The sequence below is a fragment of the Zosterops lateralis genome, assembly GCF_965231275.1.
Source record: "Zosterops lateralis genome assembly, chromosome: 17".
NCBI lineage: Eukaryota > Metazoa > Chordata > Aves > Passeriformes > Zosteropidae > Zosterops > Zosterops lateralis.
This window is the reverse complement of record NC_139777.1, coordinates 5,530,831-5,557,089: the sequence shown is the minus strand read 5'-3', so window position 1 is coordinate 5,557,089 and position 26,259 is coordinate 5,530,831. Positions and strand designations below refer to the sequence as shown.

Below are 26,259 nucleotides of genomic sequence, written 5' to 3'. Positions count from 1 at the left end.
TCACGGGCACTCTTAGCAGCAGAGACATTTTTTTTAAACACTTTCATTTCCACTACATCATATAAAGAAGAACAAGCAATGACTTAGGAAGGATGAGCAATTACGAAATCAATATGAATTACTAATCAGTATGAAAACTACAAAATCAATATGAAAATGGACACTTTAAATTCTGTATAGCTACCCGTGGATAAGCAAGTAGAATAGAACTTCTAAAAACATGGGCCAGAGTTTCACTAAAAAAAAAAAAAAAAACCAAAACACCACCCCTAAGTTAAAAAAAACCCTTGACAACCAAAACCAACAATAAGAATAAAGTCATACAAAACTTTTTACCAGATTCATGTGTCATGCAATTTACCTCTACAGCTTTTAACTAGTCTTTTTGCTTCGCCATATTCCAAACTTTTAACAATATCATTTTTATGATGCCCCACCTTGGAGGCACGTTAAATCAAACTTAATGAGGAACAAACTGTAGGTTTGCACTCCTTGATTTCTTCCTCCTTTTCTAGATTGAAAAATTTCCATTTCTTTTTCCGGTTCAACACCAGGCCTCCCCCATTTTCCTTTCTTTTCCTTCCCGTTTTCTTTTTCTTTCTATTTTTCCTCCCCTCTCTCCTTTCCTCTCCTCTCCCATTCCTTTCCCTTTCACATTTTCTTTTAAGTCAGCTGCTAAATCCTAAAAATAACCAGAAGAAGACACATATACACATGCAGCAGGTTTGATATTTACCCAGGCAAAACAGTTTACAGACCACACTGAATCCTCACACAGCAATTTGTGTACCAAATTGCATGGAAACTGAACTTTTCAGAGACACAGACAGTCACAACACAACTTATTCTCACTGGTAAGATAACCAGGCTGACTTAACTGAGAGACCTGAAAGAAGCTCAGGGCTGATGCTCCTGCTGCTATCTGCACTCAACAATATTCCAAGAATTCTGAGAAGTCCTTCTATGAGCAGGGTGAGAACTGAGCACAAGGGTTGCTAGCAAAAGATGGAGAGGAGAAACTACAGCACAGAGCATGAAATAGGGAAGAAATATTTCAGGAAGAAAAGAATAAATAGAGAAAATACACAACAATGAAATACAGTGCAGTATTGACTAGAACCCGGGCCACACCTTTTTCACCTCTTGAAATTGCTACATAATGAACTGACACATTTGGAACCCTATGCCCAAATTCTCTGGACACACCCTATGTCACATCACCATCATTATGCATCAAAGTAGATGCTACAGAGCTCCTGAAGCAAAGCCAGAGTCTGCTGTTCAGCAGGCCAAGCTTTAGGAGGCTAACATCAGCAAATACTGAGCTGAATTTATTCTGGAGATGGGTGTGGCTTTGGGGGAGTATAGAAAACATGGTGGGATCTGGGTACATAGCAGTGGGGCAGGTAACTCCTTTTTTTTTTTTTTGTGCAGGGTACCTATGGTTCAACTTTCTTTATCAATTTGCACACATAATTTTCTTTATCTATTTTGCACATATATTTCCTCACATAGTTTTCAAGAGTCTGACACATCAGACAGAACAGACTCCTTCCTGAAATGGTTTGCCTCAAGATTAAACTTACTCCTGGAGTTTACTTATGGATCAGCATGCATCTTTCAGGACTGAATCTTCTCTAATTCCCATCCTTACAAGACCTCATCCTCAGATTTTATCTTTCTAAGAAGAAAGAAGCAACAGCTAGAACTTCTGTGAAACAAAAATGGTTTTCCAGGCTAGGAAAAAAAAAAGCTGTATTATGCTGAAATTCAATAGAAAGGGAAGTCACTAAGATTCTTAAAGAGATGTTTTTCACCACATACCACAAGTTAAACCTACAGCAACTTTCAGTCAAGCAGATGGCTTCCCATTTCCTTGGAAAGGTGAAGTTTTTAGAAGGTTTATAAATTTACAGAGCCAAGTTTTACATAAAAAATGTTAACCTGCAATTTTATTTGCTTCTTGATACACTGCTAACCTGAAGTCACCAACACAATCCTACCAAATTTAGGCAGCTGGATTTTAGGATGAACCCCTGTTATGCAGTAATTTTCAACTACTCAGTTACTGGTGGATCTAGTGGCCTGTGCTCTTTCACTCACTTTCAAACCCTCTAGACTTCATGCCAACATATAATAACCTCAATAGTCAAAAATTCTAAGGCATGAACAGAAAAACGTCACCTTTATGCTTTCTTCTTTAACATATATGGGAGCACTAATGGCATCTTAGTGACTTCACCCCATAAAACAAAGAGAAAAATTTTGCACTTAAGATTCCAGAGGCCCCAGTTCATGGCGAGATTCCAGGATGAAAATTTTAATTTTTTTGACCAGTACAATTAAGATTCACTTGTTATTAGAGAGATCTATCCTGTGATGAAAGCAAATAAATCTTTCTAGGTTTTAAAGCTTCTCTTTCCCCAAAAAAGAGGAAATTAATGTATGTATTCTCAGAAAATTGTGCCTAAGGAAAACCAGTAAGATGCTTTCATTTTGACTGCTTTGACCAAGTAAGAGTCACAGTTGCAGTTCACTCTTTCTACTCCAATATTGCTTCTGCTAAATACCCATTTTTGCTTTCATCTTTATTAGGTTCCTACAGAGTTCAAAAAGGGAATGCTCAGTTCCCTGTCACCATCCCTATCAACTGAGTTATGACAGCATCTTTCCCTGAAGTATCTAGAGTGAAAATAGGCAAAACAATATTTTGTGGAGTTTTCCCTTGGTTTATTTCTTGCTGATTTTTCTCAGAAAGGAACTAATCCTTCCAAGAAACAGCTACATGCTGTCCCCTTACCTTTCCTAAGACAGTGAGGCATGGCTTAGGCTCCAACTCTGGCTGTTCCAATTTCACCACTCCTACCCAGCCATATTCATACAGGTCTTCCTCATCATTGCTGTTACACAGTCCTAGTGGATGCATCTGAAACAGAATCAGAAAGAAGCCTTTAGCCAACCATTGAAATTCAAAAACATACAGGCATATAAATAAATAAAAGAATAAATAATAAATAATAGTGTGTTTGGGTTAAGTTAAGGTACACCAGAAAAACTGAAATGTAAGGCTGCATATATGAAGAATTCAGTACATTTCTGAAGCATGCTATGAGTACAAAATCTTTGCAATTTTATGTAAGTTGACTGTCATCTTGCTTATGAAAAATCATTTAAGGCGAACAATTAAATGTGATTTTAAGTCCTTTGCTTTAAGATATAAAATTATTAACTACAAAGCCCCCCTTGGTATTGTAAACCACCTTTCCTTGCAAACCGACAGAAATAATATGAACTGTTTGGCAGAGTCCCTTATAAAAGCTTTACACATCATTAAGATCCAGACCCCATGTTTCAGAGCCATTATCACCTTTTTTTTTTTAATAATTGCACAGTGTTAACAGGCTGTCATCCTTTGAAACAAGTCTATCATGTAAGCCAAAGTGAAGTTCAAGAAACTTCCTGACCATTGTGAAGCACTCTCTATTGTTTTCTGAGCCCAAATGATGTGGGAGGTAAGGCAATCATGAAGTAAGAAACTTCAGTCTCCTGTCAGACATTTCTGTTTCTTACACTAGGCAACAACATGTCTCTCTTTAGATTTCAGATATTTAATCTGTTCCTCTTCCTTCTAACACCTGGTGTAGTTACTCTAATAATTAGAGTAGCTACTGTAATTTTGTTATGGCAAGGAGCTTCCTACATGTCTTTTGTCTTTTCCAAATTTGCTGTCGTTCCTGAGGATAAACATCTTTGTGTATAGTGTCATACATCTCACTTCTTATACTGTACGCTGTCTTCTTCTTCTGTTTTTCCTTGGATTTTTTCACAGATCCTTGCCTGTTTCCCAGGCTCTAACATATATTCACAGGTCTTTGCAATAAAAAGTCTCTACTTCATCCAGTTTCGTGCCTTTCCTTAAATCTCAACTTTATCAAACTAGGCTGAAGAAAACCACAAACTGATACCAACACTATGACAACTTTGCTTTCTGGTAGCTGATTATAATAGGAGAAGATTATAGTGCTCAATAATTTACATATATATACCCCTCACTAATCCATGCAAAGTCGCACTATGTAATGGCCCCTAATCCTACCATCACTTCTGCATCACCAGCTTGTCGTTTTGTCCTTTTCTCCTTTTCTCCCATGTCTTGTACCCTGACTTCCATTTTGCAAGTGATACAATACATGGAGTGCTATTTATATTATCTTGTGGGGCTCTAACTTTCTGAATAACTTGGGTGATTACTGTAAAATATGGGAAACATGACGGTGAACTGACACAATACAGGGATTTTCCCTGCCACTCGTTATATTTCAAGATTCATCACCAATCCATTCCAAGAAAAAAAAAAAAACAAGCCACACTGTACTAGGTAGACTCTTAATTCAGCCTATCTTTTTTTTTTTTTTTTTTTTTTTTTTTTTTTTTTTTCTTCCCTAAATGAGTTACTATCACACACTGCTGAGCTGTCATGTCACATGGATGAGCAATTTAGGTTATTGCTAAAAGCTTGGGGGAAGTAATGCCACTGGAAAATGAGCCACTCCATAAACTCGGTATCTGATGGATAAACTCTTCAGCACAGACATAAGAACAGAGGATGGAGTCAGACAGAATGCTCTCTCCTAAACTGCCAGGGCAGATATACCAATATAATTAACCCCTCAAAGAGTCCATGAGATCGTTTAAGCAAACACAAAGCTTTAATTGATATTATGCATATAAAGAACCATTTCCTTGATGTAATTCCCTTGACACAGGGTGTATCAACTGAGCTTTGAAACCATAATCCATATCTAAGAAGTTTCTAGTTCAAAACCCTTGAAATATGCTGGGGCACTTTGCACATGGCTAAAAGGGTAAAACTGAACCCAGGACTCAGGTGCTTTTATCCAAGGTGACAACATTGCAAAGGCTCTAAAATAACTTTATAAAGAGCCGCACCAATTTTATGTGGGTTAGTGTTACAGGGCAGACAAACATTAAACCAACAGATGAAGAATACTTTGCTCTGTAACTCTATCACCTAAAAGGTCCTGATGATTAAAAGAAAACTTTCACCCTTTTTTTATGTCTGCCAGGATAAGGCATTATAGTATAACAAAATGCCACATGAACAGCTTGGGATCTTTCTATACACTGTCTCATCGATAGAAAAGCTTTGGTCTTCTTTTCCCAACCACAGAATAAATAACAGCTCTACCCACTTTAGTCTGGAGAAAAAGGACTAAAGAAGGTGGAAGGCCAAAAGGAACAGAAAATTCTTTCCACTGCCACTTTCCTCCAGAATACTGTTATTCTGTAACAGCTTCCAAGTGTGAATGACCCTCTGCATCAGACCCACCAAGCACACTCTGCAGTTATCTCCCTGGAAATCAGTATAAACCTGAACCTGAAAGAGCTTATTCTCTTCCTTTTTCTCTTCCATGTATTAAAGACACAGAAAAAAACCCCAGAATCAGCACCAAGGCCAGTAAGACATGGGCTCCAATGACAGAAAACTTTCTGTCCAGAAAAGCACTCCACCACTCCAAGCCACAAGTAGTTGGTAGAATCTGCTTGGATACCACAAGCTTACATTGCAGTGATCTCTGTAGATCATGACAGATAAAACATACTGTCATTTTCCAAACCAGGGATATCAACTAAAAGTGCAAGAGGAGCATGTGAATTTAAGAATTCAAGCCTGAAACACTGGTGTTACTTCTGATTAGGTGCCCATGTGGACTGAAACACCATTCACTGGGGCTGAGGGTGCTTTTGACAGGACTCATCCAGTGCAAGTGTCTGTCATGTTCCCATACAAGTCACAATGTAAGTGAATTGACCACAGAACACAAAAAGAGTAAGGCTAAATGAAAATATCTATCAGGCCCAGGGAGAATCCAGGGTGTTTCTCCATCACAGACATGTTTTACTTTAAACACGCTCAACAAAAGAGATGATGGACAACCTAAAATGGCAACAATAAAATTAATTATTTTCTGTGAGGTGGAAAATTATCAGTAGTTTCAACCTGTCACAGTAAAAAGCAAAATTTAAAACACTACAGTGCACAAGCCTCTAAAAAAGGAGCAGAACTATTTAGTCTTTTTGTGAAGACTTGAACTCTTTATTGCTGTACAGCCTGAAACAACAGACACTCCATACAGCTTTCCCACCTGGAATGCACTTGGCATGGATTCATCTCTGTCCACATGAATTCACATTCCTTCGCTAGACAGGCTTTTGAAATAAAATTTATGAGGTTTTGCAGTGCTCAAAAGAAAACATAAAAAAACTGAGTCAACTTGAATAGGAACTCTATCATCAGGGACAGCTTTCTCCTAAACCAGGTGTAACCCTCTGGTAACTGAATGGAAGAGAGTTCCTTTCCTGGCTTACCCCAAGTGTATGGAAGCAGAGCCTGATAACTCAAGTACAGACTTCAGATACTTTTGGCTATCCAGCCCCTCAGTGTCCTGCCACCACTTCCAAGCTCTACGTCTTATTTCCTTCCTCCAATCCCATTTCCCAGGGAAGCTTCTTCTAAAGGAAGGATCCAAAGTCTGAAGTGTATCAAGGCTCAAGTGAAATAAGGCAACCAAACAACAAAAGTACTTTACAGGTAGCAGAAAAAACCTTTAGTACACTTCTGCTGGGACTTCTGTAGTCAGCATCTCCCCTGTCAAACCAGCCTAATTAAACACAAAAAGTGGACTGAGTGTACATTCTTCTTTTCAAAATGCAGTAAGTCATCAAACAGATTTTGAACAAATAACAACAACTTCATTCACCGAAAAGTATTAGAGGATACAGTGTCTGATTCAGAGATAATCCAGTATTTTGGTGGACTCACCAGAAGTTGGATGGAATAGAGACATGGAAAAAGGGGAACACTCACAGATGTAGAAATATTCCTTGGAAATGCAGAGAATTAGGAAACCAGAAGGAGCTCAAACTGGCAAGAGATATCAAGACTAACAATTAACAGCAAGAAGAATTGCAAACAATAATTGTCTGCTATTGAATGGGGTTGGCACAAAGCAGTAACAAAGCAACCAACAGCTGTAAGGAGGGTCAAATTAGGAATTATCCATGCAAACCAGGCATACAGGTGTCCAAGGAATCTGAGAGGATGCCTCCAGGTGTCTTATTAGAGCTGGGTGCTGTAATTGCAATATCAAGCTCTATTATTTTTCACAGGTCATGGCGACTGGGAGGAAGTCCCCTGATGCCAGGAACAGAATGCCACACTCATCTGCAAAATCCAAGAAGTCAGACCTGGGAAACCCCAGTGTAGTAGTCAGCTTTTCTTCAGTACTTGAGAAAATCAAGGAATAAATCTTTATGACAGCTATTTCCAGGAAAAATAGGATGGCAGCTGAAAACACCAATCTGGATTTAGTAAGAATAAATCATGCTTGACTAATCTCTGTATCCTTTCTGATGAAGCAACCTGCTCCATGGATGACAGGAGAACTGTGGATGTCATCTACCTTGACTTCAGTGAAGCATTTGACATCACCCTCCTTCAACATCCTTTACAGATAAGCAATCCAAAACTGTACAAATAGGGGGAGGAATTTTTCAAGAATGAAACCCTAATGAGTATTTTTTTTTTTTTTTAAATAGTTAGGCATTGCTATTGTTTCTGCAGCCTCATGATAAAACATGAGGGGTTTTTTATGCTGGCTGCAGCTGGAACACAGCAGCCTTTTTAGAAAAGGTGAAAGCCAGAAAAGCATTTCCCCATCACGGTGCAGCTTTGCCATGCAGAGAAGAACGTTTATTCCCCAGCACAAGTAGAAAATGCCATTAAAATATGGTTTCTTTTTCCTTTCAGGCATATTTGTTCCTGTTTTAAAGAAGTGCATCCTGCAAAAAACCAAACTGCCATAAAATGTAACATTATAGGAGCTGAGCATTTCAGCAGTGAGCTTTTCTTGGCTATCAGTTGTGACCATGCCATCCAACCCAGCGGTCAGCACTGAACCCACAAGTGGCTCCCACTAAACTTTCTCTATAGCAAGAGCATCAGGCATTCCTGAAATCCTCTCACTGTCCACTTACTCCAGGAAGCATGCCAAAAGGGATGATGAGAAATCCAGCCTATGCTGTAATTGAATGTAAAACCAGAGATACTCAGCTGAACACATCCACCATGCAGAAGAGGCCAGGCAAATCCTACACTGCAGACTGGCCAGTACTACACAAAGTCCACCAGATCCTGTGAAAAAAGCAGCAGTAAGTTTTGAAGAGCAGTCAAAGGAGGTTTTGTTAACTGGGGAACCAGATTTCAGCGCTGATCTAGTTCATCAGCAAACTCAATTCACCTGTGCCATGGTCCAGCTTCAAATCCCTCAGGAGAGGAGGAGAACTGCCTGACAGAACTGCCTGGCAGCAGCAGCATGTTCCCAGGCATCCCCCTGCTAGGGCTGCCCCAGCTCAGACACACTACAGACACCCACAGCATGTGCACAGTAACAGACATTTACAAATCTAAACTCAGCACATTCAGATTTGTAAATTTGCACCAGATTTGCTGCAAATGCAGGGATTGTGCTGCCCAAGCTGTGCAGCTGGGCAATCTGTTGTAGCAAAGCAGCTGGACACTAATTGTTCCAAACACTTTGCAAAGGAAGCTCCTGGTCCATTCAAACAGAAAACTGGTTTCTCCTTCCTTTAAAGTGCCTCAAAAAGCAAAACTCCCCTGAAAAGATGTACATACTGTAGACAATTTGAAGGAAGATTTCTTCTCTCAGGAATTTAAGTGCTTTGATTACACAGAGTTCTCCTACCAGAGTACTGACAGACCAAAGGAGAACAAAGTCACGTTTACAATTGTGGCTTTTTTTCTTTTCCCTCTTTAAATTGGTGGAAAGATGATGGCAAAAACTGCAGGCATATTGTCACTAAGAATGGAAGAAACTAGAGAGAAAATCTGGCATAAAATGATATCTTCATAAATTACTTTTAGCAGAAGGTGGCCAATAGCTACATGATAAAACAAAAGAGTTCTGGCTCTATAAGGAACAAGAGAGACCTCCAAAACACACTAATTACCAAAGCTTTAGACATAATCATAACTGGCTGGGAAAAGCAACATTATCTTACATCTCATGAAAACTGCATTAGTCCCATAGCACTCAAGTGGGGACTTATAAGGTTATTAGGTCACCACTGGTATATAATCTCCTTGGCTTAAGTTAAAGGCCTGATTTGGAGTCACCAATACTTTGCAACTATGTTTTTTTAGCAGAAAGTGGAGTAGGAAGTATGAAGACAACCTTACAAAGACTGTACAACATAATGGAATTTGTTCAACCTTAGGGAGTGTTTGGGGCCCTGAAAGAATGAATACAACTATTTGACAACAACAAAACCCAAACAAACAACAACAAAAACAACACTAAACCCCAAACAAACTAACTACCAAACCTAGCTGACTGAAGCTGTCCATGCAAGGAACCTTGAAAGAAATTTCCCTTTGCATTCCCTTGCCAAAAGCACACAAGATGCACACTTAGAATATTTGGCTGTGATGACAATTCCAAGACTGTCAGGAGGGAACCAGAAGACAACAGACACATGTGCATGTACCAGAGAAGGTAATATTTTATTTTACAAAAGCACACAGCTCTGAGAAGTCTCAGAACTATTTATTTGCCAATTGTATTTTAGCGAGGGAGTTTAACAGCTTGACAGATCTGATGCTGACCCAAAATTTCACAGTACTGTAACAACAGGCCACTAGTGACTGTTCTTTGTATGTGCACACTGATTTCAGACATCCAAATTCACTACAGTTCATTTTTCTGACACCTGAGCTGGTCTAGATCCTGACTTTCCAGGCAGTCCTTGATGTAGTGAGAGCTGACTTGCTTCTTTCTCCAGAGCCCTCTAGGATCTGACAAGAGAAGATATTATTTTGTGTATTTTGCAATAAGCTACTAACAAGCAGAGCTGGTTTGCTTGCATTCAGGTTTGTGGGGAACTTTGCTAGACAAACAGAGAAGGGTAGGGAAGGAGAGAAAGAGAGTTAAAAATAACACAAATTATTTCTGAGGCATCCTTTGGGCTAGAAAGTGAAGATCCAATTAAACAGCAGTATAAGGATATACTAATTACATCTGGAGATCATAGATATCCCCCCATATCCTATTCTAATTTTGGGTGGAATGCTGCACTGCAGGCATTCCAGCTGCATATACAGGTACATCAGATTATTTTCTTTGTGTTTGCTGTAAAATACCCTCAAACATATATTACTCCTGCCTTTTTTCATCAATATTCCACTTCAATGTCAACTATCATTTTGTCCTCCTTGCCACACTTTGATGAAGATTAATTTCACCACTGAGAAAATATGAAAAAGGAGATGGTAAAAGTGTGTAAACACTGTTACTTACAATGCTCTGTCCTAAATAACCTCACCTGGTCACCTTTCACTGCAGTGAAAATTGAATGTGTATTCCTAAGTTTTGTTTGATCCCCTATAATACTGTATTTCTTACTACACTACTGTCCCTACAGGACTCTCACGAAGGATATTCTCAGGTATTTAGTGAAGCCTCATTGTTTGGATTCCAAAAGTAGTCAGTGTCCATGCAAGATGTGACCCAGCCACAGAGCCTTAGTGCATCCCTTTCCATCTCACACCACAGCCTTCATTAACAAGGTGATTATATTGTCCTGTCTCCAAGAGGAAGCATTCACTGGGGCAGGAGGGAGGGAAGAGGAACAGAGAACATGCACACAGAGAAAGGCTGCACTATAACTAAGAACAATATTGTACTTAAAAAGAGGGAGGGGGGAAGGGAACTAGTGTGAGTGGATTGTTACAGGAGAACGCAAAGTCCTTACCACAACACTAATCAAACTTCCTTTGTCCTACATACACATGCCAAGCAGAAACTCTGTATTTCTGCCAGAAATCATTTTCCATATGCATGACATCTTATCTATATAGAGAGGTAAAAAGCCACAGAGGAAGGAAAAAAAGAAAAAAAAGGTGAGAATGCAGAAAGAAATGAGGCTTAAAATGCACAACACTCCATTCCATCCCCCTTCCCCTCTCGCCAACCTCTCATCTATAATCCAACACAAGAGAGACAACAGGCAAACAGCAAGAGGTCATCTTCAAAGGGCTGGTTGCCAAGGGAGGCCAGTGGAAAGAGCGAAGGCATGTCCTCATCAAAGTCCAGCAGCTGTGGGAGAGCCACAGAGGTGCAGCTTCCCCTGGGGCTGCAGTGAAATTCAGAGATGGAGGATAAAGCTGGAGCTGGCAATATAAAGTGGGCAGCTTTGCACTTTGCTTCAGGGGAAGCACAAAAGAGAAGGGTTAGGATATTTTAATCCTTCTCTCCACCCATTTTTGCACTCAAGATACTTGAACTACTGTTTAAACTCATCAGGATATGTCGTGTAGAATATGCTGCAGCAGGTAGAAGGCAGCAGCAAGGATCGGCTTTCTACTCAGTTCAAAATTAAAATTTTGTCTCAGTGACTCTGCTCAGAATAGGGATGGAAAAGGTACAGCAGATAATGCACATCCAGCTGTAGTTTCATTACTTCTCACAGAAAACATAAATACATCTTCACAGTTGGAGCCTGGGAGACAGTTGCACAATAAACACCGCCTGCAAACACTAGCCAGCAAAATGTGTGCTATTTTTCTAGGAGAAACCGTGGAATAATAAATAACAGACTCCTAGCTACCTGCAATATTTGCATAAAAATTAGAAGCCAACATAAAAGCAATCCCAGACTCTGCTTTTTAGAATTCTCATAACATTTTGAAGCATTTTTATTAAATATGCACATGTTGACCAAATGTAAAAATTAAGCCCCTAGTCCTCAAATACAGGAGAAGTGGCTGCAAATGCAAACAGTGAATTCTAACAGATTAAGTAAAATCTGAATGTGAAGAGGAATCAAAATGAACAAAAAGTTTAAAATTCAAGAAATAATTTTAATTTTGTCACTCTATTTTAGAAAACTGTCATCCTTCCCTGACAGAACCACTACTTTCTTATTATTTTCTCTTAAGTGTATTAATTAGCCAACTGAGCTTAAAAATACAGTTGCTGAATTATCGAGTAATGGTAGGACAGAAATAATTTCATTATATTTACCTCCCATGTCATGGCCAGTATCTTCCCCAAAACAGACAAAGAAGGGAAGCAGCTGGCATCTGCTAAGGATGAACAGACACATTTCTTGAGCGTGTGTTTTGGAGCATGAAGTTTTCAGTTGCTGTCAGCACAGTGGCAGCTTGAGTGCTAATTCAAATGGCACCAAAGCTACTTGGTTTGAACAAATCCCTGGGTTGGGACACAAAAAAAAGCCGTCAGCAAAAAAAAGGTTTTAATATTTAGAAAATTCTTGATCGGTACCTTGACTGCAAGTCAGTCTGGAAGTACTGTTAGGGAAGGAAAAGACAGATCAGCAATACAGCCAGCTTTAGTCAGCATGAAAAAGAAGTTTTTCAAGGCTGAAGCATAATAGTTCATAGCCTAAAGATGTTCTCTGTTTCTTAGTTTAATATGTGAACTGATCTTTGAATATTTACATACACACACTTTGAAGAGTCTACGAACCACACGATCTCTTGGCCAATAGAAGTTTCCTTCAGCCTGTGCTGCACAAGATGCTCTTTAAAGTTTTTGATCATGATGAAAACTGAACAGCCTAAAACAGAACGTTTATTTCGTGTCTTTCAGAGTGATGTGATGGAGACAAACAAACCAACCACCCTCTCTGAGGTCGTGCCTCAGAGATGCTCTCCCAGCTCAGTGGTGGGATAATGATTTCTCAGCTCCCAGAGCTCACAGCACACACCCCCTGAGGCACAGGCCCAGCAGAGGTGGGATTCCAGCACTGCCTGCTCTCACTGCCCAGACAAGACTTTCCAGCACCCACTCTGCTCCACACTCTCCCCCAGCTGCTCCTCCCACATTGCATTATTTCTAAGGAATCACATTTATTCCTCTGGCTTGATATGAAAGTACCTGCACTGCCATACTCTGTTCAGTCTTTCCTCACTCCTCTGCCACAAATCACCCAGTTCTGACCCAGTCTACTGCAAATCTCTTCATACATCTCTCTAAGACATTAGAGGAAGAAAAATATTGGAATCAGATATGGGTATTATGGGTCTTCATTGCTTCTTTGTTATGCTGTTATTAGTTAAGACTATTTTGGACACCTCCCCTTGCTTCTTACCTTTGCAAAGATTTCTCTAAAGCTTAACCTTTAAGATTTATAAATTTATAAATAGTTAGCTTGAGGATAACTATCATATTCTTGTGTTGAATTTTGTCATAAATTACAAAGCACTCTCCTGCTCTCTACATTTAACTTCCGCTTACACTGCAACAACCAAAAAAATGTTCCAAGAAAATCCCTGTGACAGTTTACAGTCTGAAGGTATTGCTCATCTTAAACTGTTTTTCAAAGTCTTCCTTTTGGTCAGATTCTTGTTAACTTTTTTATAAGCCATTCTGGACAAATATAAAAACCCAGTAAAGTTTACAGGAGTTCTGTTTCCAACTCCAACATGCCTTCTCATATCCCTGTTTCCTCACTATGTGCTCCAACTTTCTTCTCCAAAACTTATCAATTGACCTTCCTTTCATCTGATAATCTCGATAACTTCAATGGGTTTGTACTCAACTTACAACCTCTGCCCACGTGAAAACATTTTAAGGTGCTGGGTAACTTTTGAGAGGGAAAGAAGAGGTCTCCAAATAGGGACTGTTTGCTTCCAAACTGTCTCCTCTTTCTCCAGCATCAAGTTCTCAAGAAATTACTTCCACAGCACCCCTCACTCTCTGCACCTGCTTTGCACATTTTCTGGCAAAATCCAAATATTACACCTAGTTTTACATGCACTTCTGTGTCAGCTCTAATCAGCACAATCTCTCTGGCCTATATACTGTGGAAATACAGGTGAAGCCAAAGTCTCTGCTGCAGCTACACAAGATGAGGCTCTAGAACAGGATGTATGCAAGAGAACATGAAAGTGAGATGCACAGAGAGGAACTGAGTACTTTAAAATAAGTACAGACCAGTAAATCAGGTGCCAAGAGTTGTTCCTGAAAACATATTAAGGTTTAACATTTAGGTTTTTTCCATAAAAGAAAAATACCTGGTGCACTGGGTTCTCCATCTCAGGTAAAGCAATGAGTAATGCACTGTTTCAACACTTTCTCTCACAAGAATTCAGTGCATATTGCAATCTTTCATGTTGCCAGACAGAAAGCACTCAAATCCACTGGGGAAAAAACGCCCTTCTTAAAAACTACCACCTGATGGCAGCCTGTGGCTTCGGTCCTATTGTTCCAAGTGGCAACTGGCAACCATTTTGAGTGAGATTAGCTCTACCCTGAGTCACCACTGAAGAATGCTCCATATAGTAGAGAGAATGACTTGAAAATAAAAAGCTGTGCTCAATTCTGAGGTAGCAGATTGCTGAACTAAGTCTCTGCAAACATTCCCATTTCACACAGTGAAACTCATCCTACATCTTTCAGCCCTAATTTATTTTGCACAGGAAATAACCAACTTAAATGTAACTCAGTCCAGTGCACAATTCATAAGACTTGGTCAGATCAAAAGCTGACTTGATGGCCAGTTTCACTTGCTGCTCACAGCCTTTGCTTTGACATCTTGAACCAGAATCAGAACTATTCTGCACTCAACTAATTATCACTTCCTTGCTCTTTTTCATTTATCAAAGGCACTTGTAGGAACTTAGCACTTGGTGCCTGAAGGATTCAATTAATGTTATTTAAAGTCAAACGAACAATAATGGAAGTTTCTGGTATTCTGGAGACCTGATGCACTCCCTTTTCACTACAAGGAATTTATTCCTGATCCAAGAGCAAAATTCAATTCCACTTAGAATAAAAAACTACAAAAGTGAACTGTTTTAGAGAACAGTAAACCAAAACAGGTTTTCTCAGCTTTTTCTGAGAAATATTAACGTAGATATTTATCATATTACAGCACCCTATGTATGGGTGGGAAAAAAAAAAGGTACCAGAAGTTTCTAAAGTTAAATTTTCACCATAATTAAAATAATTAAAATCATGAGCCCAATTCAGCCTTAGATTTCAGATGCTTGTGCTGTATTTCAGGAGACATCAAAAGGTCTTCCTCCTTTTCATCTCCTTCCAGATGATTCCTCCTTCATATGGTCACTAATCTATTCCCACATTTCTCCTCTCTTCCACACCAGCCCTTCACTGCTTCACTTCCACCCCATGCTGCCCCTTTTTTTCTCATCCAGCTCCTCCAGCCCTGGCATAGAACCCATCCCAGTAAGTCCAGTAAAGCCCATTGGCTTGGGTTTAGTGCTGTGTGTCTTCTCCTGGCACACCTCAACACTGAGGTATGCCTCACTGATTGGGAAATTAAATCTGCACTCCAAAAAAACACAGCAGTGTGGGGTGAATGAGTGCTGTCTGCAGGACATTCCCCTCACATGGCAGAAAGTTTGGACAGTGCAGTGAATGAGGTAAGATACTATGAGAAAAGAAAATAGAGAGTTGTGGTTAAAGCAGCCTGAATGCTTCCCAACAGACGGGATTGCTTCCTCTGCCACAGGATTCCTGTGCAGTGTTGGGCAAGTCAAAAACAGCCATGCAGGGTGTGACCAAAAATCCAACCAGCACAGTATCCTACCTCCAACAGCTGCTAACTGCAGAAATTTGGAGAACATGAAAAGCAGAAAAAATAAGGAATGCTTTAGATACAGTCTCTTAATTATGGTTATCATTGATTGAGACTTTCAGAGCTGAGATTTCACCCAGAATACTGTGTCTAATGCATCCATGTTCCATGTTTTTACCTAATTCCCTTGGAATGACACACATACTTATGGCTTTTACACCATTCTACAGCAAGAAACACAACCTACTGTTTTTAAAATGTACTTTCTTTCACTTGACTGTGAAGCTGTTTTGTGATTTCAATGCGAATGCTCCCATAATCCTCATAACCAATAATTGTTCCTTAACCACTGTCTCTACATCAGGCTTTACCCAAAGTCTCTTGTCAACAGCCTTCCAAGCTGATAAAACTCAGGTCGTTTTTCAGTGAATGTCACTCTGTTACATGACTCAGCTGATCCACAGTTTGTGATCTACCTGTTCCTTTATCTGGTCTCCCAGTTTTATGATGCACTCCATGCAGCATTCAAGCTCTTGGAGCCCAATGGTGCTCACCAAGTCTTCTGCTTTGCTCTCTGATAATTTGCTCTTCTTACCTTTCCTATTAACTGCAACATCCCGTGAAATTTTCAGTGTAAGGATAAGGTTTTCAGAATACACTTTATTCTTAAGAAGGAAAGGAAATCTTAGCCACAATTTTGAGAAGCTTTTGATGATGCTGCTTTGTTCTCCCTGGTGCATGCCTGCAGCTTGTGTTACAATTAACCAAGATCAGCATCAATAACCTGCTGCACACAGAGCTGTGACTTGGGAGAATCCCTTAAACCAAGGTCTGTAAAAGACACATTCAATCAGATATAAGCAAAGGGAATGGTCTGCAGAAAACGTGACAGATGCAAAAATAAAAACTAAGTCAATGGAATCTGTGCTGAATCATAAAAATAAACAGGAAAGGCTAGGCATTGTGAAAAGAACAACCACACTCACAAGCACATCTGCCCTCCACTAATGGGGAGCCACTGATTTTTTTCTGTAGTATTTAAATAACATTGAATTGGTGTTCATTTTTTAAAATGCAAGAGTCCATTCCATCAGGCATTTTGAGAATAGTTTATCTATCTATTGAAAGCTAATATATATCACAATCAGGAAAGGCCACATGAGAAAAACATCTGTGCTGGGAAAGCCATGGTTGGGATGCTTCACTGACTGTCATACAACATGCAGTCTCTGCCAGGTAGCTAACAGTACACCGAAGTATTTATCATCAGTTTTGAAACAGTCATTCTAGCTCAAGAAATCACAATCCTCCCCCCAAAAATACAGCCATTCAAGTAAACTCCTCTTTGTATGACAAGGCCACTGTCAGAATTACTGTATCTGTAATATTGTTGTTCTCTATAAAAAGTTAGCACATTTTCTCCTAGATTAATAACCATTTCTAGTTTCTTACACAAAAGAAAATCTGAATGAACAAATCAGACATTGTAGCTGACAGTGCTACAGCTCAGTTCCTATATATACTCCCTCAGGCTGGAGTCTGAGTAAAACCTGTCCATGATCAAACTCATCTGCTCACTATCATCATCAGCTTCCTGTTCATTCATCAGTATATGAATGGTTACAATAGGGCCATCAAGACAAAAGATGGCTTCAGAGGGAATGTCTAACAGAGGAAGAAGTTACATCAGCCTGACGCTCCTTTGTTCACAAAGCTCTGACCATTAATAGCAGCTAAAGACAAGGCAGCTGCTGCACAGAATTAGGAAGAGACAGAAAGAACAATTACTTCCTGGCAACTTTTTTCCCCCTGCAGCTCCAAAAAAAAAAAAAAAAAAAAAAAAAAAACAACAACTCTACAGAATTCACAGTGAACAGTAGGAGAATGAGAAAAATCCTGGAGATTTAGTTGTCTTCCCTCCAATCCTGTTAGTGAGCAATTTAAGTAGGTACCTGTCAGACATGCCAATAAAACTGCTGATCTGCACCTCCTGCACTACAAGCAGCAACATGGACTCCACTGCTCTTCAAAAATAAAGTACAATGTCACAGTGTGCAGCAACCCCCAAAACCAAAACAGATCTTCTCTGTATGCTTTCAAATTTAGACAACACACGAAGTAATGGAGTGGAAAAAAATAGTAAAGAAAAACCCATCAAGGGCTCTCCTGTAGAACTTGATCCTTATGGGAAGACCTAAGCCACAAGCTGGCAGAGGCTGGAAGCATGTACTGCAGAATTCTCACCATATGCCTGCTCTAATCTTACATTCCTTCACAAATATCTGCTACTGGTCTCTGCCACAGTCACTGGAGCAGAGGAACTCCTTTGGTTAACTCAGCATGGCAGTTGTGTTAATTCACTTGGCTGTATGAATCAAAAGGCCACAGATAACCGCTGGCAGAAGTGGCTGCACAAACTCAGTAGAGCATACAGGAAATCAGCTAAAACCTCTTTTTTTTTTTTTCATTCTGTTGCTCCCTAGAAGCAAAGAATGGAGATGCCATGGCAGAACCCACCAATTTACCCTGTTCTATGGGCAGAGAAACCTCTGCTTTAGTAACTGTCTTCTTCAACAGACTGGAACAGTCTGTCCTCCACATATCTGCATGGCATTTCCAAAAAGAATATATTTTAAAGCAGAAAAGCCATGGTAACTGCTATGATTCCCATCCCAGAATTTTTCTCTAGTCTCTGTGTATGGTGAGGGGAAAGTGCCTGCAGCAGAAACACAAATACATGTCAGAGCTCATCTCAAAGCTCTGTAAGATGTGCAAATTTCCTGGTGCCTGAAGGTTTGCTAAGCAGAAACCAAAATCAGAGTATTTTAAGTGTATTGAAGCACTTTCTATTAGTGTCAAGTATCAAATCACACACATCCATAGAAGCAGCATGGCAGAAGAGAGATGCAGGAGGGTGAAGGAAAAAAGTTTTGATGCTGACCAGCAAAATTTAGAAATTTCCACAGGAGGCAACACAAGAATGCCAGTATCATCCCACATACTCCACAACAAAGAAGATGAATCCCTTTTTCAGCAAGGACCTTACTGCTTGCCTTGTTAAGGTAATAAACTGATTCAGCAGACTATAAATGTAGCTTTGATCCCAGAAGAAGGCATTAAAGTTAACAATATAGGGAGCCACCTTTCCCTTATGATAGATTTTCGAGCTTCAGAGAACCACAATTTTGTGTACTAATCTGAACTGCACTGCAAATGGTCTCAGGCCTACAGGGGAAGGAAAGCTGGAGATTTTGCCAGCAGAAACAACCCCTTTGATCTCTGGCATCCTGGAATACATTTTGGGACTGAGATAATCCCATTAGGTCTTTCTTCTAAAAATCAATAAGTGAAACGACACAAAATGGTGAAGCTGATTTTAAGTTTTGGAGTTAACAGCTTCCCAAAGATTTACAGAGGGACAGGCTCTCCCTCCCATGGACCTCCAGCCTATACCAAGAGATGCATGCAGGCTTTGCTCACCATCTAAACAGAAAAGCTTGTCCTATCTGAGCTCCAAATGTGTAAAATCAATGCAACTATATTAATTGATGTGCATTGCCTTTCTGGTAGCATTTATTCAGGTTTTGTGTCATGTCTTTGTGTAACTTTCGGATATCAGACTGTGCTAGCTCAGGCTACCACCACACACCATACAGGCACACCCCTGGGTGCAAAGGCTGGACTGCCATGCTCTATGTCACAATTTCACAAGGTTCCCTTTGAATTATAAAGGTGGGACCTTTATAAGCAAAATGAAGGTTCGGAAACATATTTCTGCAGCTGTAGCACATAAAGTGAGGTCTGTAACAGAGAAGACTGGAAACTCTCTCCACCCCTGCACATCTGTTCCAGGAAAGTCCCACCTCTTCTTCCCCCTTTCCACAGATAAAGGGGGAGAACAACTGTTTCTTTCCCATTCACAGCTTGTGTCTGAACAAGCCTGTGCTTCTTGACAATGGATCTGGTTTATCACTTCCCCTCCAACTCCACCTTGCCTGTGCTTAACTTTTTTCATTCAAATCCCAGAAATTTTTAACTGGCATTCTCAAGAGAAAATAAGCTTCCATTTTAATAAGGACAGCAGCCTGAAAACAAGCATTCCTTCCTTTGCTATTTTCCTACTTCATTCCACATGGACACCACAAGTGAGAGAACACCACATGCAGAAGTTGCGCAAAGTAAAATAAGAAAAAACTGCAACTTTGCAGTCACTACAAAATATTTGAGCTCCATGAAAACGTTCCATATACTGAGGTATCCCTGCTCTATCTCTGTGGCACATGCTTCACCTCTCTAAACAAACAAGGACTGTCTTTGTGCCTTTGTTTAAATTAAGAAAAAGAAAAAAAAAAGAAAAAAAGAAAAAACAACCTGTCTCACAGACTGTGATTACATCAGCAAGAGCATTCTCCTTTTCTCTATCAATCCTCCCTTACTCAGGCTTTGAAGAGCCTCTGTGTGCTGCTGCCACTTCCTTTGATCTTTCTATTTTATGCCCCAGGGCCAGCCCTGATAATATCTGCTTTGCCTGCACAGTTTTGGAAAAGGCAGCAGCACCCATTCCTGTCCAAGAGCAGCTTTGTGAACACACTGGAGCCCGGCATGTGTGCCCTGTGCTCCCGGAGCAGGGCACACAACACACTGAGCCTGCACACACGGCCCTGCAACAACAACATGTGGGCAGCCTGCCTGTGCCCTCCTGTGAGCGCCTGCATTTCCCTCCTCTCAAAGAATACACAGCCCTGACAGTGTATGGGGAGTCTTTCAGCCAGGCAAAGGAACAGCAGAAACCTTAGAGGGAAATGCTGCCTGTTTTAACAGCATTCTTGATGCTTTTTTTGTTGTTCAAAAAGAGAAAAAAAAGGCAGAGGTGGAAAGCGAAAGACTGAATGGCAGAGCAGCAGGGAAAGAAACACAGAGATCCTACCAAGAGCCAAGTGTCTGATTCTTAAGTGAGTGAAGATGAAAGGACACTATCACTATTATTACTATTATTATTATAGATAACTCTAACTAGAAATTTGGAGATCTGACCTGCAGCAGACCATTGTCTCTTCAATAGATATAGCCAGGTATTTTAATGTTACCCCTCATTAGCTGATGGGGAAATTGCTTTTGATTGTCTCTTCAGTGGCATTGCTAAAAGGAAATTTGTTTTCCTCAGTTTCATTTAATGGTATCTCCCCATAAAATGCATGCAAATACTGACAAGAGATTATTAATCCAAGAGACAAAGTGCTGCCCTAGAAAACCAGGGAGCAACTTCAGTCTGTCTAGTTCCACTGCTGGTCCTGGCAGTGCATCAGACCCAGTGTGCATCAGGCTTTGCCCATGGCAAGGTTTGCTCTCCAGAAGCAGCACCCAGCAGTGCCATGCACAGTTCTGCTGCACACACAGAGGATGCACACAGCTTCCCACTGCACACTGCTATTAACTCACAGCTTTTCTTACAAAGAAAATCATGGTTTAGTTTCCTCCATTTGGGGCAAGTGCCACTACTGTCATTGTCCTGTCACAGCGAGAGCTCAGCATGGCTAAGGTGTAACATCAGCCTGAGATTTCAGAGGTTAGGGCAAACTTTGGAAAGCTCTTTCCAGACAAGAGTTTGACCTGCTTTACTCCACTCAGCAGAGGTGAATCCTTCTCATCCCAGACAGCACCAGGGTGCATTTCACTACCAGATAACATCAAAAGCAGTCCAGGAACTTTCAACAGGACCCCTTTATTTCTCATGCCTTTATGGGAAAGGATATTTTTAATCTGCATTTTTTGCAATCTATCCTAATCCAAAAAATTTATAAGAACTAAACAACATTTGAAGAATCTCAGAAAGAAAGCCTTCACATTGAGACAGTGATGGCAAGAGTGAAAGAAACCCTGACCCTCTCTGCCATGTCACAGTGCAGTTGCAGGCAGCTCCAAGCTAAGCCCACTGTGAACTGCCAGCTACAACCCCATTCCAGGTTTTACCCTCAGCCGCTCCTCCTAGTACTTCAAAGGAAAAGTATTTTTGTACAGCCCAGCAAGGAGTGTAAACTGTTCAGCTGCTTCCAAAGCTAGATTATTTAACTCTTAAGTACCCAATATCCCTGCCCTCAGCAAGGGATTTCTGTGTAAAGAAAAAAAAATCACCAGGAGCTTAAACATTAGGCTGATGTGTTCACGACTTAACTAAAAAGTGACATGCCAGCAGTCACTTTCCCATTTTTTCCTCCCTCTTGTTTTGGAGGTGAGAAGGAGCTCAGAAAAATTAGGACACATAAAATCAATTTGTGAGGGCCGCAGAATCACAGAATGGTTTGGCCTGGAAGAGAATTCAAAGCTCTTCTCATTCCAATCCCCTGGAATGGGACACCTCCCACCAAACCAGGTTGGCTCCAAGTCCCATCCAACCCAGATGGGGCACCCACAGCTTTTCCTCTGGGCAACCTGTGCCAGTGCCTCACCATCCTCAAAGTAAAGAATTTTTTCCTAATATCACACAGCTACTTTCCATAACACATTAGGAATTTGTTTAAACAGCTAGAAGACATCATTTCTCTTCAGTAATGTCAAGTCAGCTATAACTATCTAAATACCTTCTGAAGTCAGGCCAAAGGATCCCACAAATCCAGCAAACTCCACTAAACTAAATGCTTCCCTTGGCCTCCCACCCATTCTCACAGCAGTGACAAGCTGGAGCACAGGCTTCCTAACAAATGAAACCTCAAATAAATCTTTGCAGAAAATATGAAAATAGCCTGGCTGTCTTTATGCTGAGAGACAACTGTAAAGGTAGACACTCAATGTTCTGCTCTTAAACTAAAAATGGCACCAACTTAATCACTTTTGTTCCAAAGTTCCTCATGAAATTAGAGTTTCCACACTCAGAGTTACTTCCCTACCACTTGGAGCCACCATGAGTGGGTCACTGCCCACCACTCCCCTCCTGTTCCCTGGGGTCCCAATTTTGTTTCAGGCCCAGATAACTCACAATTTTACACACTTATAACCCACCTGCCACCAACACAGAGATGCAGGGAAAGGCATTCATCTTTACATTAACAGAAGATGGGTGAACTTTGATCTCAAACAAGCCACTTCATTTTGTCTGACATCAGCATATATACTCAAGCATATGTACTCATATATTTCAATTACAGAATCTGCAAAAACCATTGGGATTTACTGTATCCAAGCTTCTTTTTGCTTGGTTATTAAACAACAGAGGTTGCCTACTAATTAAACACAAGACTCTTGCTTACAGTGAGGCTGTCCATGCCATTTTTCTAATTATGCTTTTGTTCTATACTTTATTTTTTATATCACGGCTTGTCTGACTTGTATTTGTACAAGGCTACACTCAAACTTAAGCTGCATCTTCTTTACTAAGGCACAACTGTATTTAAAACACTCAAAATCTGGTAGATACACTGCCAAAACCTTCATCCAGATTACAACACAGATATTGCTGCATTTTTAGTTTGGACATTTTAGTTCTGAATTATTTTTTTCCCTCTCTCACACCTAGCTGATACTTCAAATAACTGTTTACCACTGTTACCGACAAAGAATGAAAGCTCAGAGAGATTTAACTACTCATTGCTTTGTCCAATGTTACCATGTACCTGCAGCAGCAACAGCACCATTATGATAGTTTAGGCAATAAGGATTTGGGATTTGCCACAATAAGTAACTTCTTTTCAGCAGTCTCACTTATTTTGAGTTGGTCCCAAAGCTCTGAGAGCAGGACAGAATTACCACTAGGAAAATCAGGGGTGCACATATGGAAAACACAAGCAGTAAAACTGGTGTGTGCATGTTAAACACACAAAATTTGGGTGTGCAAGGCAAGGAAGTATCACCAAGTGCTTTTGCTTCAGAGCTGATTTTGCTGAAGGGAGGAACAGCCTCGAGTTCTTCTCCTGAAACTCTTAGGAATCTTTAACATCCAGTCCATGAGCTGCCTCTTGTGACCTTTCTATGGTTTCAAAGTTAAGAACAGTCAGAACTAAAGAGAACCTGTAAAATTATGACTTACTGCAAGCATTTAACGTGATAAAGATGTTAATTTCATGATCATAGTTTTCTACAAGACCTGTCTCAGTACACAAGATGGACAAAAGGAGTAAGGGTTAAAAAATTAGAAGCTACCACCTGTAAGAACTTCTTATTTGAATACAAGTTGAAAAGTTACCTGTCAAACAATTCTGTGCAAACCTGAAACTGGCTAAAAAGCATCCCCAATATATATGGTTCATATGGCTGCCTGAATAGCTCCTTCATTGAATGTCTCTACAAAACATGGGTAAGCAAATCACACCAAAATATACAGAAATAACAGCTAATTCTACATTATTCAGGTTTTTGAATTCCCACTCAAAATATTCAATGTTCTAGGTGCTGCTGCACCAGCTGCATCACTCACTCAGCAGCAGCGCCTGACGAGTGAGCGCAAACTCTACAGGACACCCAAAATTTCAATTTTTTTTTCCCCCAAAGACTACGGAAACAGCTTGGGCAAATCACAACAGCAGGCATCCCAGACAGATCAACCAGAGAGAACTCAGTTGAGCTGTACCATGAAAACACAGCTGTGGCCGTGTTGGTGCTGCCATTGACAGCAGCTACAAGGGAAAATGTGTCACAGGGAATTTCGATGTCAGGCAGCAGTGCCTGTGGCTCAATGTCCAATACAGTGCTCAAGGTCGATTATCATGTCCAGTCCCTCCCAGTGCTGAACTGGAAGACTGGACAGAACCCAAAATGTTTTATAACAGATCACTATTACCTGGAAGCAGTATTAACTTTATACAAGCATTTTTGCACAAGTGATTGATGCAAGGGGATGTGTCAGGCCTGAAAGAGACATTAAATCATATTTTTGAAGTTCAATGATTGTTCTAATATTTAACTGAGGGGGAAACGAAGCTCTGCCTTTCTCATTTTCAGTCTAGAGACATCTCCAATCAATACAGCAGCTTAAAATCTCACACTACAATTTCAGAAACTTGATTTGGCTTTGGGCAGGTAGGCTGGGGAAAGGTGGGTGGCAAACACTTCTTATCACAATGAAGTGATGACAAATTTTAGAATTCTGCTATATGGACTACAAAAGTAGCATATCACCTAACAGACTAGCACACTGATGCAACTATTCATGCATGACCCATCTTTTGGGAAATATTAGAGGAAAAAAAAGTAAATCCCACTGGAACTTTGAGATGCATCTGAATAGCCAACTTTTGGATCTGCTTATTTGCACTTTAATTCTCTCTGTCAGATCCCTAATTTTGACCCTAAGAAGGGCACTGAACTGATTTCCAAAGCACAACTAATTAGCTTTATTCAAGAAAGGTAATGTCTCTTGAGATAAAAAAATACCAACCCTAGTTTCTCTGCCTGCAACCCATCTGTAAGTAATTCCATCATGAAATATCAGAACATGACAGAAATAGTGCCACCTATAAAATCGTCCTGAAGGATAGCCATGACTCAAACATCAGTGATGATTTTAACAGACCCTGCAGGGCTGGATTGGGAATTCCAAGATTCTGCACCACCTTGGCATTTCCTTTCAGTGTCCTTTGAGACTTCGTCCATGTCAAGGGACCAGAGATAAAACATATTAAAAATAACACTTAAGGAGCATCACATATAAGAAATTTTCTCTTTTCCTAATTTAATTCTCTTTTACTGCACATTTGTGACTAGATATAACAAAAACAAAGAGCTTTTATCAAATACCTTCAGCTGCAGGACTAAATCAATCACATTTCAAAACAAACCAAAGCTTCTTTCTCTACCCTCAAAGACAGATCAGAAGAGAAATTCAGCTACACAAAGATTAACTCTGAAGTAGTTAGAGGTTATTATAATTTTTTCCTGTCTTAATTATTATAGAAGAATGGGGTTGAAACATTAGGATCATGAACTTTTATTAATTCTCTTGCAAATCATTTTCACCTTGTTCAGAAACAGTTGTGTGTTTCCCAGGTAGTGCCCTGAGAATTCACACAGGAACTAAAAGGAATCAGAAAGTGAGAATTCAAAGGCAAGAAAAAGGTACCAGGAAAGAAATCACAGATCAAACCTAATTTTTTTTTCTCCCTTGCTCACCCATCCAGATTTAACATCAGTCACTGCTTGTCCATCAGGGCTCCTGAAACCACAGTGCCAGCCCCAGGAACAATCTCAGGCTGTAACCAGAATCAGAACCCTTCCAGAAAGTCCTCCCCACCTCCTCTCCATCCACCCCAGACAGCAACAACGTGGGCTTGGAAAAGCAGCCTGCAGGACAGCAGGGGAGAGCTGCTGCTCTGCCAGGATTAGCTGCCAAATTTTAAACACCATGAATGAAGTTTATTCACCCACTGAATAATCCAGTACCTGCCTCAGTACTAGAAACATGATCCTGGAGTCTTAACATCAGAGATCAGTTCTCCACCAGCTAATGAGAGACGGGAACAGCCCAACATCAGAAAATATAAGTATTTTCCTAAAATATGCATGATTTCTAAGCAATCTTTTCTGGCATTTCAGTTAGGCAGCATATGCTCACCTGTTGCAAAGCAGAGCATATGTTTTGTTCTAACCCATTTTGTTCATGCTTCCATT

At 40.2% G+C, this 26,259-nt stretch overlaps 1 protein-coding gene across 1 annotated transcript in view; it reads right to left on the bottom strand.

Moving 5' to 3' along the window:
• ZNRF3 (zinc and ring finger 3) overlaps window positions 1-26,259 on the bottom strand; it is a 67,716-nt gene that overhangs the window by 29,637 nt on the left and 11,820 nt on the right. Inside the window, exon 2 of the mRNA XM_083873868.1 lies at window positions 2,801-2,926. Within this exon, the coding sequence (XP_083729994.1) occupies window positions 2,801-2,926 (126 nt within the window). The remainder of the gene's footprint in view (window positions 1-2,800; window positions 2,927-26,259) is intronic.